Below are 14,443 nucleotides of genomic sequence, written 5' to 3'. Positions count from 1 at the left end.
ACTAGGCCCCTAAACATTAAACCTGAAAGGAAATTTTCTTCCACTTCCTCGTCCACAGCTAATTCATAAAACTCTACGCATTGTGTTTTGCCACTTCCATTACGGGCTTGTGGTCGTAGAATCCTGTACGCTTTGAAACTCGAACTTCTCCACAACACACGCCAGAAAGACATGGGGCCCCTTCCTGTTCCAGCACAGTTCCAAGCTACCAGTGTAGAGTTGGTGTGGCCTGCGTGCCGCAGGCAGAACGTTGACGACAACATTGTTCTGTTGTGATAGTTGGTTTCCACTAACTAACCTTTATAAAGAAGTCGAGAGGGAGCATAGCGTCCTTGGTTATTTAGGATTGGTTCTAGGGAACAGAGAAGGACCACTGACAGCGATGGTGATTTTTCAAAGTAGCAAGATGATATGAATTCTTTAAACACGATTATTTACCATTACACATATTTATATGCGAGGCATATGACCAAAAAGTTCTCTAATACATTCAATTCAACTGGAAGCCCACTCACTATTAATTCACTGTTATTCTGTCCTACTGCAGAAGGGCTTCACACCAGGAAGGGAGAAGAGCCACCTTCATTCTTGTTGTAATCCCTATTAGATGTAGTACCTGAGGTGCCCAGCTCAGAAACGAGTGCTATCGTTGCCACCTGTTCTGCTGTCTACTGAATTAATTGCCACTTTTCCTAGCTACTAAATCAATGGCCACTTGCCCTATATATTATAGCACTGGCCACTTGGCCTAATTTACACGAGACAAGTGCTACTGAAAAATGAAATCCGCTACACTGCTGTTCGAGACAGACTGTCTCTGCTCATCACTGTTCAATGAAACATGAAGGTGTTACAAACTTTTGTAGCTTGCTACGTATGTACGCAGTCAAACGGCCTGGAGTAATACTATCTTCTCGTGGATGACTACCTACTGCTCCATCAGTAGCTCATGCTGGCAACAGGTGTCGCTGGCTCCTGCCTCGACTCCACTGGCTAGCTACTGCTTGGACACTTCTTTTATCCTGTTTTGATACTGACTATGGCTTCACTTTTATACGCTTCTTAAGGGTCTTTTCCACTCGGGTACAAACCCGACTCCTTCATTGTCTTTCTGGCCTTCTCGAACATTCTGTTGCCATGTGTCCATATTTATTTCCATCTAAAGCATAGGTTAGTCAAATCTTCTCTACGATGTGTGCGGTCCCAAGCCTTCGCCTATTGACCTCCAGACAAGCGATTATCACTTGTGTGCACCTTGGTCGACAATCAAGTGATTACTCTGTGGGAAAGTTTCCAAACACATCATTTTCTCAAAATATCCTCATTGGCATTTAGTAGTGCAGACAGGCTTGCTTGTACACATATTTTGGCTGAATCTTTTCTTGTTAAAATACGATATATGGCTAAAATATTCCATGGTCACGAGAGAGGAATGGCTGTCTCTCAGTTGGTGTGACAAGTCAACAACTGTGGACTATGTGCACAACTCTGTTGAATGTGCTCTATGAACTATACGAGCACATGGAGGCGGCCTGTGGACTTCTGCTTACGTAAACAACTAGAATCTAGAAACTGTTGTTGCTATTGTCGAATGTTTCGAGTTACAGAAGTTCCAGTGCCATTCTCTCGACAAAAATCACACCTTGCATTCTGACTGAATGGTACCTGTTGAAATGGTAAGACAGAGGTTTAGGAACCAGGTTTTAAGTTGTAAGACATTTCCAGGGGCAGATGTGGACTCTGGCCACAATCTATTGGTTGTGAACTGTAGATTAAAACTGAAGAAACTGCAAAAAGATGGTAATTTAAGGAGATGGGACTTGGATAAACTGAGAGAACCAGACGTTGTACAGAGTTTCAGGGAGAGCATTAGGGAACAATTGACAAGAATGAGGGAAAGAAATACTGAAGAAGAAGAATGGTTAGCTTTGAGAGACGAAATAGTGAAGGCAGCAGAGGATCAAGTAGGTAAAAGGACGAGTGCTAGTGGAAATGCTTGGGTAACAGAAGCGATATCGAAGTTAATTGACGAAAAGAGAAAATACAAAAATGCAGTAAATGAAGCAGGCAAAAAGGAATACAAACATCTCCAAAATGAGGACGAAAGGAAGTGCAAAATGGCTAAGCAGGGATGGCTAGAGAACAAAAGGAAGTATGTAGAGGCGTATATCACTAGGGGGTAAGATAGATACTGATTACAGGAAAATTAAAGAGACTTTTGGAGAAAAGAGAACCACTTGCATGAATATTAAGTGCTCAGATGGAAACCCAGTTCCAAGAAAAGAAGGGAAAGCAGAGAGGTGGAAGAAGTATATACAGGGTCTATACAAGGGCAATGTTCTTGAGGACGATATTATGGAAATGAAAGAGGATGTAGATGAAGATGAAATGGGAGATATGATACTGCGTGAAGAGTTTGACAGAGCACTGAAAGACCTAAGTCGAAACAAGGCCCCGGGACTAGACAACATTCCATTAGAAGTACTGTAGGCCTTAGAAAAGTCAGCCCTGTCAAAACTCTACCATCTGGTGAGAAAGATGTATAAGACAGGCGAAATACCCACAAACTTCAAGAAGAATATAATAATTCCAATCCCAAAGAAAGCAGGCGTTGACAGATGTGAAAATTACCGAATTATCGGTTTAATAAGCCACAGTTGCAAAATACTAACAAGAACTCTTTACAGACGAATGGAAAAACTGGTGGAAGCCGACCTCGGGGAAGATCAGTTTAGCTTCTGTAGACATGTTGGAACACGTGTGACAATACTGACCCTACGACTTATCTTAGAAAATACATTAAGGTAGGGCAAACCTACGTTTCTAGCATTTGTAGACTTAGAGAAAGCTTTTGACAATGTTGACTGGAATACTCTCTTTCAAATTCTGAAGGTGACAAGGGTCAAATACAAGTAGCGAAAGGCTATTTACAATTTTTAGAGAAACCAGATGGCAGTTATAAGAGTCGAGGGGCATGAAAGGGAAGCAGTGTTTGGGAAGGGAGCGAGTCAGGGGTATAACTTATCCCCGATGTTATTCAATCTGTATATTGAGCAAGCAGTAAAAGAAACAAAAGAAAAATTTGGAGTAGGTATTAAAATCCATGGAGAAGAAATAAAAACTTTTAGGTTTGTCGACGACATTGTAATTCTGCCAGACACAGCCAAGGACTTAGAATAGCAGTTGAACGGAATGGAGAATGTCTTGAAAGGAGTATCTAAGATGAGCATCAACAAAACAAAACGAGGATAGTGGAATGTAGTAGAATTAAATCAGGTAATGTTGAGGGAATTAGGTTAGGAAATGAGAAACGTAAAGTAGTAAATGAGTTTTGCTATCTGGGAAGAAGAATAACTGATGATGATCGAAGTAGAGAGGATACAAAATGTAGGCTGGCAATGGCAAGGAAAGAGTTTCTGAAGAAGAGAAATTTGTTAACATCGAATATAAATTTAACTGTCAGGAAGTCGTTTCTGAAAGCATTTGTGTGGAGTGTAGCCAACTATTGAAGTGAAACGTGAACGATAAATAGTTTAGACAGGAAGAGAACAGAAGCTTTCGAAATATGGTGCTACAGAAGATTGCTGAAGATTAGATGGGTAGATCACATAACAAATGAGGAGGTATTGAATAGAATTGGGGAGTATGCAGGCGACTTGGGAAGAGGTCCCATTCTTCCAGTGTTTTGCAGAGATGCAGTGGTGTTTCACCTGGCACCATGGTGTGGACAGACGTGGTTATGACTTCACGTCATGGGTAGGAGTGACTGAGGAAACACTGACCGCACACTGCTACCTGACGGACATCATACACCTTCTTGCGTTACCTCCCAGGCAACAGTATAGTGGTGCCATTTTTCAACAGGCTCAAGTTCGTCTGCACATGGCAGGTATCGCTCTGAACTGCGTGCGTGATTTCGAGGCAATCCTATGGCCAGTAAGATCCCTATATCTGTCGCTGACAGAAGATGCGTGGGGCCAGTTCGGACGCCAAATCTATCCCATTGGCAATATCCAGGAAATCAAGGGCAATATTTGTAGGCGACCTTGCTTCAGGAAAGGATACCGTGGCTTTATTACACCCTCACCAACCGAATCGGTGCATGAATCTAGGCCGTAGGAGCTGTGGCATCATACTGACAGTTGGTCTCATACTTACAAGTTCTTTGTAAATTTGACTCTATATTCTCACCACCGAAATAACCCGTGAAATTTCGTATCGTTTGCTCCCTTGCTTCTGGGTGCTTTACTCTTTTTGTCAAGCAGTGTACATCTTTCCTGGGGAAAGTAGTTTCTGACGATGAACTTTACCAATCTTCAAAGTTTTAAATATTTTGTCACATCTTTTTCCCATCTTTTTATGGGGTATCCCTTAAATAAATAAACTGCTGAAAAAAAAGATTTGCATCATCTGTGTATTTTAGCATGTTCAAAAATGGTTCAAATGGCTCTGAGCACTATGGGACTTAACTTCTAAGGTCATCAGTCCCCTAGAACTTAGAACTACTTAAACCTAACTAACCTAAGGACATCACACACATCCATGCCCGAGGCAGGATTCGAACCTGCGACTGTAGCGCCTTTAACCGCTTGGCCACCACGGCCGGCTTTTTAGCATGTGTGTGGACTTAGATTCAAGAGGCGAATGAAAGAATAAGCGTTATGAAACTAACAAATAAACTTTACTGTTGAATAAAAACAATCATTAATCATAATAAAGGCCGCCTATTCGAAAGTGCACATCTTTGAAATCAAAATCTCCTTTTGAGTAATATTCAAAAAAGTGTTGCTTCAGTCTGTGATTTGTAACATGCTTAGATCGTCAGCGACATGCTGTCCTCAGGTGTGTAAGCCATTGCTATTCTAGGCTGTCCCACTCCTCAGCTGGAAAAGGAAGGAAGATTATAATCTGTAGTCCCATCGATATCGAGGCCATTACAGACGGAGCACAAGGTAGAATTGTTTCAAAGGCGTGAATGGAAAGCGGCTGCGCCCTTCCTAAGGAAGCGCAGTGGCAGCTGCCTGGAGTGATTTACGTAAATCACGGAAAACTTGTATCTGGATAACCGTAAGAAATCTGAACCGTCGTCCTGCCGAATGCGACCCTAGTTTGCTAATCACTGCGCCACCTCGCTCGGTCCCTTGGCTGCAGCCCTCCGGAAGATATGTGTTGTGAGCAGCGTCATTGCGACAAGACAGAGCAAATTTGAAATGATGCCAAACATTCCCAGTTGGGTTTAAGTATGCTAATACCGTAGGATATTCTGTTAAGTTTATTCCTAACTTCTAAGGGAAGGAGTTCACAGTATGGTCTCGAAATTCCCAAGCATAACCAGCTGAAATGCTGACTGTAGCGCGACTGCTACGGTCGCAGGTTCGAATCCTGCCTCGGGCATGGATGTGTGTGATGTCCTTAGGTTAGTTAGGTTTAAGTAGTTCTAAGTTCTAGGGGACTGATGACCACAGATGTTAAGTCCCATAGTGCTCAGAGCCATTTGAACCATTTTTTTTGCTGACTGTGGAACTCGACAGGAGGCTGAAAGATCTTGTCTTGGCACTTCACACACCTACAATAATACTCGATAGGGATGAAACACTTCCAACGCCCGTACATGATTTATTCGTAATGCCACGAGTTTTCTGACTGGTCTAGTATGGACCTCAACGATTTTCTCTCTTTTGCCAATTTCGTTGTACGATCTGCGCCAAAGATCCTGAATTATTCGTCGGTTGTATAACAGTATGTCTTCCCCTTACATTTTTTTGCCCTGTTTGGTTTTCTCTGGTACCATGGAAGTTATTTCCTGATCACAAATGCTCTGTCGTTCTGTCCTTTGTTCTTGGTTGTAATAAGTGATACAGGCCCGTTCCTGTAGCACTATGGAACATATTCCCTGCTGTCTTAGCAAATGTCCTATCGTCCTATTGCTTCTTGTTAGTGGTAACACATGATTCAGACCTATGATAGCAGAAGTTTTATGGCTTCAATGAGTAACTTCCATGGTACTGCTGTTGAAGGCAAAACTGTAGAGGAGACAGTGGTTGAAATATATACAACAAATAATTGAGAAGGTTCGGGGTAAATGCTACTTTGAGAGGTTGGCACAAGACAGAAGTCGTAGTAGGCACCATGAAACTAGTCTGAGTACAGATGACCAAAAATAAATAAATAGAAATCGGCGTTAAACGTGACTGGTGCAGAATCCTTCCGTGGGCCTGTGCATTGCTACCTACCATCTCCAAAGCCTTCAACGACACTCATCAGGCGTCTCTTAAGTCTTACAACAGTTTGTGAAGCGAACCCACTGCCAGTGATTCAGCTATCTGTAGTACCATAGAAGTTATTTCCTGATGTTCAGAAACATTGGCTGTGATGGGCTGACACAATCTGGATGGAAGGACAGAATATTACTACATACATCGAGACACGAGAAATGACTTCCATGGTACTACAACTTCCATGGTACTAGAGGGAGGCACACATTGCAAAAAAAATGAAGGGGGACACACACCAGAATACATCAAACAAGTACTTCAGGACGTTTGGTGTGTGTATTGGCTACCCAGCTTATTTAGGCAGCACAGTGCTGCTCTACGGGTAGTCAGAGACATAGGCCCCAGTGGGGGGGGGGGGTGGGGGGGGGCACTTACCGTAGCAGGCCTCCGTGTAGAGGATGAAGAGGTCGCTGTGGTTTCGGTGCAGGTCGTCCAGCCCGGCGGGGCCGGTGGTGGAGTCCTGGTACCAGTGCACCGCCACGCCGCTAGTCAGCCGCCGCGCTGCCGCGCCGTTCAGGATCTGTGGACCACGTGCAGCTTACTACTACTTTTCTTACCACTAACAGGAAATTGCTCTGATTTCAGTGTGCTCAATATTCCATTATTCCTTATGACTAGTTTCCGAAATATACATCATCAGTTCATGAAAATGGAATCAACTGTAGATAAACGCACCAGATGAAAAATTAGGCACTCCACAGAGACATCACACCAATACCATGAAGCACCCGGTCTACCCTTAGTAATGGCTACAGTTCGATGAGAAAGAGAGTCACAAGATTATCCTGATATGCCATTTGCTGCTGAAGCGACTCATGGATGACTTTATCCCTTTTTTTTTTTTTTTCATCAGTCTACTGACTGGTTTGATGCGGCCCGCCACAAATTCCTTTCCTGTGCTAACCTCTTCATCTCAGAGTAGCACTTGCAACCTACGTCCTCAATTATTTGCTTGACGTATTCCAATCTCTGTCTTCCTCTACAGTTTTTGCCCTCTACAGCTCCCTCTAGTACCATGGAAGTCATTCCCTCATGTCTTAGCAGATGTCCTATCATCCTGTCCCTTCTCCTTATCAATGTTTTCCACATATTCCTTTCCTCTCCGGTTCTGCGTAGAACCTCCTCATTCCTTACCTTATCAGTCCACCTAATTTTCAACATTCGTCTATAGCACCACATCTCAAATGCTTCGATTCTCTTCTGTTCCGGTTTTCCCACAGTCTATTTTTCACTACCATACAATGCTGTACTCCAGACGTACATCCTCAGAAATTTCTTCCTCAAATTAAGGCCGGTATTTGATATTAGTAGACTTCTCTTGGCCAGAAATGGCTTTTTTGCCATAGCGAGTCTGCTTTTGATGTCCTCCTTGCTCCGTCCGTCATTGGTTATTTTACTGCCTAGGTAGCAGAAATCCTTAACTTCATTCACTTCGTGACCATCAATCCTGATGTTAAGTTTCTCGCTGTTCTCATTTCTACTACTTCTCATTACCTTCGTCTTTCTCCGATTTACTCTCAAACCATACTGTGTACTCATTAGACTGTTCATTCCGTTCAGCAGATCATTTAATTCTTCTTCACTTTCACTCAGGATAGCAATGTCATCAGCGAATCGTATCATTGATATCCTTTCACCTTGTATTTTAATTCCACTCCTGAACCTTTCTTTTATTTCCATCATTGCTTCCTCGATGTACAGATTGAAGAGTAGGGGCTAAAGGCTACAGCCTTGTCTTACACCCTTCTTAATACGAGCGCTTCGTTCTTGATCGTCCACTCTTATTATTCCCTCTTGGTTGTTGTACATATTGTATATGACCCGTCTCTCCCTATAGCTTACCCCTACTTTTTTCAGAATCTCGAACAGCTTGCACCATTTTATATTGTCGAACGCTTTTTCCAGGTCGACAAATCCTGTGAAAGTGTTTTAATTTTTCTTTAGCCTTGCTTCCATTATTAGCCGTAACGTTAGAATTGCCTCTCTCGTCCCTTTACTTTTCCTAAAGCCAAACTGATCGTCACCTAGCGCATTCTCAACTTTCTTTCCCATTCTTCTGTATATTATTCTTGTAAGCAGCTTCGATGCATGAGCTGTTAAGCTGATCGTGCGATAATTCTCGCGCTTGTCAGCTCTTGCCGTCTTCGGAATTGTGTGGATGATGCTTTCCCGAAAGTCAGATGGTATATAGCCAGACTCATATATTCTACACACCAACGTGAATAGTCGTTTTGTTGCCACTCCCCCCAATGATTTTAGAAATTCTGATGGAATGTTATCTATACCTTCTGCCTTATTTGACCGTAAGTCCTCCAAAGCTCTTTTAAATTCCGATTCTAATACTGGATCCCCATCTCTTCTAAATCGACTCCTGTTTCTTCTTCTATCACATCACACAAATCTTCACCCTCATAGAGGCTCCAATGTATTCTTTCCACCTATCTGCTCTCTCCTCTGCATTTAACAGTGGAAATCCCGTTGCACTCTTAATGTTACCACCGTTGCTTTTAATGTCACCAAAGGTTGTTTTGACTTTCTTGTATGCTGAGACTGTCCTTCCGACAATCATATCTTTTTTGGTGTCTTCACATTTTTCCTGCAGCCATTTCGTCTTAGCTTCCCTGCACTTCCTATTTATTTCATTCCTCAGCGACTTGTATTTCTGTATTCCTGATTTTCCCGGAACATGTTTGTACTTCCTCCTTTCATCAATCAACTGAAGTATTTCTTCTGTTACCCATGGTTTCTTCGCAGCTACCTTCTTTGTACCTATGTTTTCCTTCCCAACTTCCGTAATGGCCCTTTTTAGAGATGTCCATTCCTCTTCAACTGTACTGCCTATTGCGCTATTCCTTATTGCTGTATCTATAACGTTAGAGAACTTCAAACGTATCTCGCCATTCCTTAGTACTTCCGTATCCCACTTCTTTGCGTATTGATTCTTCCTGACTAATGTCTTGAACTTCAGCCTACTCTTCATCACTACTATATTGTGATCTGAGTCTATATCTGCTCCTGGGTACGCCTTACAATCCAGTATCTGATTTCGGAATCTCTGTCTGACCATGATGTAATCTAATTGAAATCTTCCCGTATCTCTCGGCCTTTTCCAAGTATACCTCCTCCTCTTGTGATTCTTGAACAGGGTATTCGATATTACTAGCTGAAACTTGTTACAGAACTCAATTAGTCTTTCTCCTCTTTCATTCCTTGTTCCAAGCCCATATTCTCCTGTAACCTTTTCTTCTACTCCTTCCCCTACAACTGCATTCCAGTCGCCCATGACTATTAGATTTTCGTCCCCCTTTACATACTGCATTATCCTTTCAATATCCTCATACACTTTCTCTATCTGTTCATCTTCAGCTTGCGACGTCGCCATGTATACCTGAACTATCGTTGTCGGTGTTGGTCTGCTGTCGATTCTGATTGGAACAACCCGGTCACTGAACTGTTCACAGTAACACACCCTCTGCCCTACCTTCCTATTCATAACGAATCCTACACCTGTTATACCATTTTCTGCTGCTGTTGATATTACCCGATACTCATCTGACCAGAAATCCCTGTCTTCCTTCCACTTCACTTCACTGATCCCTACTATATCTAGATTGAGCCTTTGCATCTCCCTTTTCAGATTTTCTATTTTCCCTACCACGTTCAAGCTTCTGACATTCCACGCCCCGACTCGTAGAACGTTATCCTTTCGTAGATCATTTAATCTTTTTCTCATGGTAACCTCCTCCTTGGCAGTCCCCTCCCGGAGATCCGAATGGGGGACTATTCCGGAATCTTTTGCCAATGGGGAGATCATTATGACACTTCTTCAATTACAGGCCACATGTCCTGTGGATACACGTTACGTGTCTTTAATGCAGTGGTTTCCATTGCCTTCTGCATCCTCATGTCGTTGATCATTGCTGATTCTTCCGCCTTTAGGGGCAATTTCCCAACCCTAGGATAAGAGAGTGCCCTGAACCTCTATCCGCTCCTCCGCCCTCTTTGACAAGGCCGTTGGCAGAATGAGGCTGACTTCTTATGCCGAAAGTCTTCGGCCGCAAATGCTGATTATTTATCAAAATTTAGGCAGTGGCGGGGTTCGAACCCGAGACCGAAGATGTTTTGATTATGAATCAAAGACGCTATCCCTTTTTTTTTTAATCTCAATCCCTAGACCACGGGTAGAGCTGCGATACTGGGGGCTGATGATTCCTATCTTTTACCTGCTGTTCCAAGTACTGTAATGCCAGACATTTTCTATTGTATTAAGATCGGATCATTTATTGGGCCAGTTGAGGTGCGATATTGTGCCTGACTGTTCGTCAAACCAGGAATGAGGAACGTATGCATGCAGCTACGTGAATGGAGCTGTTGGCATTATGAAAGATGGGATACTCGTCCACCTAACGCTCACAACGAAGATGTATAAGAAATTTGACCAACGAGAATGAAATAGTTAGTCCATTTGATGTTCACGGCCATCTTAGTGAGTGGATCTAAACCACAGTACTAAAATCACCCCCAAAACATCACAGAACCAACTCCATACTGAAATGGACTCTCCACGCACTGTGCGACAAACGCCTCACTGCGCCATCGGTGTACTCGAAGTATTTCGACTTTTGAAAAAAGAAGGCAAATCGCTTTTCGGATCGCACTAAACGCCTACAGACAGCTACTGCGGAGTTGTGTTGTTCGATCTATTGAAGACGCGGAACTTCATGTAGCGCCGTGAGTAATGGACTTTTATGGGGTACATGTCAGCTGCATGTAGTTGCCTTTGCAGTGTTCGCTTGGAAAGTGGTTGCGATATCGTAGACGAAGATTATTAATTAACAAGGGTATAATTAATTTAATACCAAGAATGGCTTTATGATGATTCCTTTTGAGTTCTTCTAATATGGCTGCAATTCCTGTCGGCTTAAAACGATTGTCATTGACAAAGTAGTACAACTCATCTCCGCTACTTTTCGTTTAGTACGAGGGGCGTTCAATGTGTAGCTAAACACATTTTTTTCCTCGGTCATCTTCAGTAGAAAACCGCTGACCTCGTTGTGGGATATTGTGGAATATTCCTGCTTTATCCCCTACAGTTTCTCGAAATTCCGATGGATAGTGGCACTATACGTAGGATCCACAAAATGTTTCAAGGTCACATGTCGCCAACTTCAGCCTTTGCAAGAAACGTAAGAGCGAAGTCTACCCGAAAGTCAGCGTCACGTAGCAAAAGTTGGTGAGTAATGTGAAACTTGAAGGTATTCCATTTCACAGTTGTTCGCAGCACTTTTCTAACGGCGGAATGTCCAGTTGTCGTGACTAGGCTTGAAGATTGCATATTGCGTCCAGCATCCCCAGCCATGCGACAGTAATTTATTCAACAATTTGTAGCGCAATTTTCCATCAGCCTCTCCATGGAGCAATTCCCAAATCGCCAGTTAATTCTAACTTTGGGATCATGTTCTTCAACCCTAGGACGACGGAAAGAGGACCTCTCCGCATTCCTTCATCGCGTCGATACTCACGAAGAGCAGGAGCACTATTGTTGTTGTTTTGATAAAATAGCTTTACGAACGTCCTCCTCACCTTGTCCAGAGCTGTTTTCAAGTGGAATGCACACTGATGCTTGTGTTTGAACCCTACGTCGTCGTACCAGTACTGGCATCTAACGGCTAGTCATCACACTAGCGGTGCTAACAGCACAAGCCCTGCAGCACGTAGGGTGAACATCATTCCTTTAAAATTGAGTGCATATTCAATAAATATACTGTCAAGTAACATTAATGTGACCATCACCAAAGTTCAACGTTAAGGTGCATAACCAGGTGGCAGCACGAGCAGTGGAGAATATATAAAGAATGTTGAGGTGGACGCAGACACCATTGCAAGTGGATGCAGACTCCATTGCAGTCTTCGTTGTAATATGGAAATGGGGCGATTTGTTTGATGTCCAAAAGGGAACGATCATTGGTTTTCGAAACCGCTAAGTCTGTAAACCGTTTGCGTGACCCCATGGTTAAAGTATACCGTACATGATAAAATGGCGCTAAGCAAAACTGGAGCCGAGACGACTGTAATGAACCTCGGACCTTAAAACGACAGCTGCGGAGATGTGTAAGGACGAATAGACGAGCAACTGTTGAGTAACTGACCACCCAGGTGAACCAAGGGACTACGAACAGGATCTCGTCAATGACCGTTCAGCGAACATTGCTTCATATGGGCTTCTGCAAATGGCACCTGGTTCACGCAATCATGCTGACTGCAGTTCATCGGCGATGAAAGCAGCTGGACGTCCAGTGAGCGGCGACAGGTGGTATTTTTAGATGAATCACATTTTACTCTCCATCAGACAGATGGCAGTTGCAGTGTACAATGCTAAACGTCTGAAAGTAGACACCCTGTAGCAATCGTCGTTAGCGCTCAGGCCGAAAGAGGGAGCGTTATAGCCTGGGGAATGTTTTAGTGGCATTCCCTGGGTGATCTCGTCATTCTGGAAGGCACAATTGACCATACAAGCATGCATCTATCCTTGGGGAAGATGTCCACCCTTACATGCAGTTGGTTTTTCTCGCCACGATGCCATCTAACAGTAGGACAGTGCGACGTGTCACACAGCAGGCAGCGTATGTGTGTGGTTCGAGGATCACCAGGATGACTTTACTGTGCTCCCATGGTCACCAAACCCCCCCCCCCCCGATTTAAACCCAGCCAGTGCGGTCAAGGCGCTGCAGTCATGGACTGTGCGGCTGGTCCCGGCGGAGGTTCGAGTCCTCCCTTGGGCATGGGTGTGTGTGTTTGTCCTTAGGATAATTTAGGTTAAGTAGTGTGTAAGCTTAGGGACTGATGACCTTAGCTGTTAAGTCCCATAAGATTTCACACACATTTTTTTTAAACCCAGCCAGTTATCTCTAAGGACCATCTCGGTCGGGCTGTTTGCACCATGGGTCCTCCACTGAGAAACCTAGCCCAGCTGGCCACGACGCTGGATTCGGCATCGCTCCACAGCCCTGTCGACACCTTCCAGAACCTCACTGACTCACTTCTTGCACATCTCTTAGTGGTCCGCATTAAGAGAGGTGGCTATTAAGGCTGTTGATAGGTGGTCAGATTAGTGTGACTGGGCAGTGTATTTGTCCGTCTGCACTGGCTCAGGTAGCGGAAGTTTAATTATACCCATCCTGCACTTCAAGCTTGGAACACGTATACACCTTCTTCGCAGTTTCACTCTCACCCTCTGATGCACATCTGTCATGATCAGAATGGTTGACACATTTCCAGCCTAATCCTGATTGGTGTAATCGGTCAAGGAGAATAAACTTCAAGCAGTGCTGTCAGCTCCTGGAGGAAGACAGGGAGGCGCGCCAACCTCACCTGGCGGGTCCAATCCAAGTACGAGCGAGTGTCCTCCCCTATGATGATGTCGGTGCTGGCCACGGAGGAGTCGCGGCGCAGCGTGGGGCCCAAGAAACCCTCGAGGAAGCGGCGCAGCCCCTGGGCGCTCCAGCCCATGCTGTTGACTCCGTAGTTGACGACGGCGCCGGACGTGGGCTCATTCTGCAGCGACACGGCCCACACGTCGACGCCGCGCCGCCTGTACTCCTTCAGGAACCTGCAGGCGACACGTGGCCGTCACAGTGTTTGTCATATTCATAGCCACATCACTTAGCCTTTTACTTTTTTATTCATTTACAATGAAGTGACAAAATTCATGGTATAGCGATATGCACATGTAAAAATGACGTTAGTATAGTGTACACGACGTGTAAAAGATTAATGCATTGGCGGAGCTGTGATTATAATTCGAGTTGACATGTCGTCGAATCGGGTGTATTGCCGGTGGTCTGCGTTTTTCTAACACAATATTTCGACATCGTACCTCGGCGTCTTCATCAAATGCTTCCTGTGACTGAACGACAGTCTGGCCGTATCCCGTATTTATGTCTGGATGGTGTCTGTCGTTCCCTACGCCGTCTGCTCCCGCTGCGACCCTGTCGGTTGGTCGCCAGATGTTCCATCTTCCGTCCGCGCCAGCTTCCGCTGTTTTCCCCGGTGGCGGCCGTTTCATGGCGTGCCTTACTAGGTCCGCACCCACCAGGCGTGTTCCTAGCACTGATGACAGGCTGTGTTTGCTGTTGGTGACCGTTCCGACTTTCTCCAGCGCCCCTGTC

General features: G+C 44.3%; 1 protein-coding gene across 1 annotated transcript in view; it reads right to left on the bottom strand.

The window, feature by feature from the left end:
* LOC126162383 (lysosomal acid glucosylceramidase-like) overlaps positions 1-14,443 on the bottom strand; it is a 193,221-nt gene that overhangs the window by 38,362 nt on the left and 140,416 nt on the right. The window contains exons 6-7 of the mRNA XM_049918853.1: positions 13,647-13,884; positions 6,651-6,795 (exon numbers count right to left, since the gene is read on the bottom strand). Coding sequence (XP_049774810.1) covers positions 6,651-6,795; positions 13,647-13,884 — 383 coding nt within the window. The remainder of the gene's footprint in view (positions 1-6,650; positions 6,796-13,646; positions 13,885-14,443) is intronic.

The sequence above is a fragment of the Schistocerca cancellata genome, chromosome 2 (assembly GCF_023864275.1).
Source record: "Schistocerca cancellata isolate TAMUIC-IGC-003103 chromosome 2, iqSchCanc2.1, whole genome shotgun sequence".
NCBI lineage: Eukaryota > Metazoa > Arthropoda > Insecta > Orthoptera > Acrididae > Schistocerca > Schistocerca cancellata.
The sequence above is the reverse complement of the archived record's forward strand: the minus strand, read 5'-3'. Positions and strand labels throughout refer to the sequence as shown.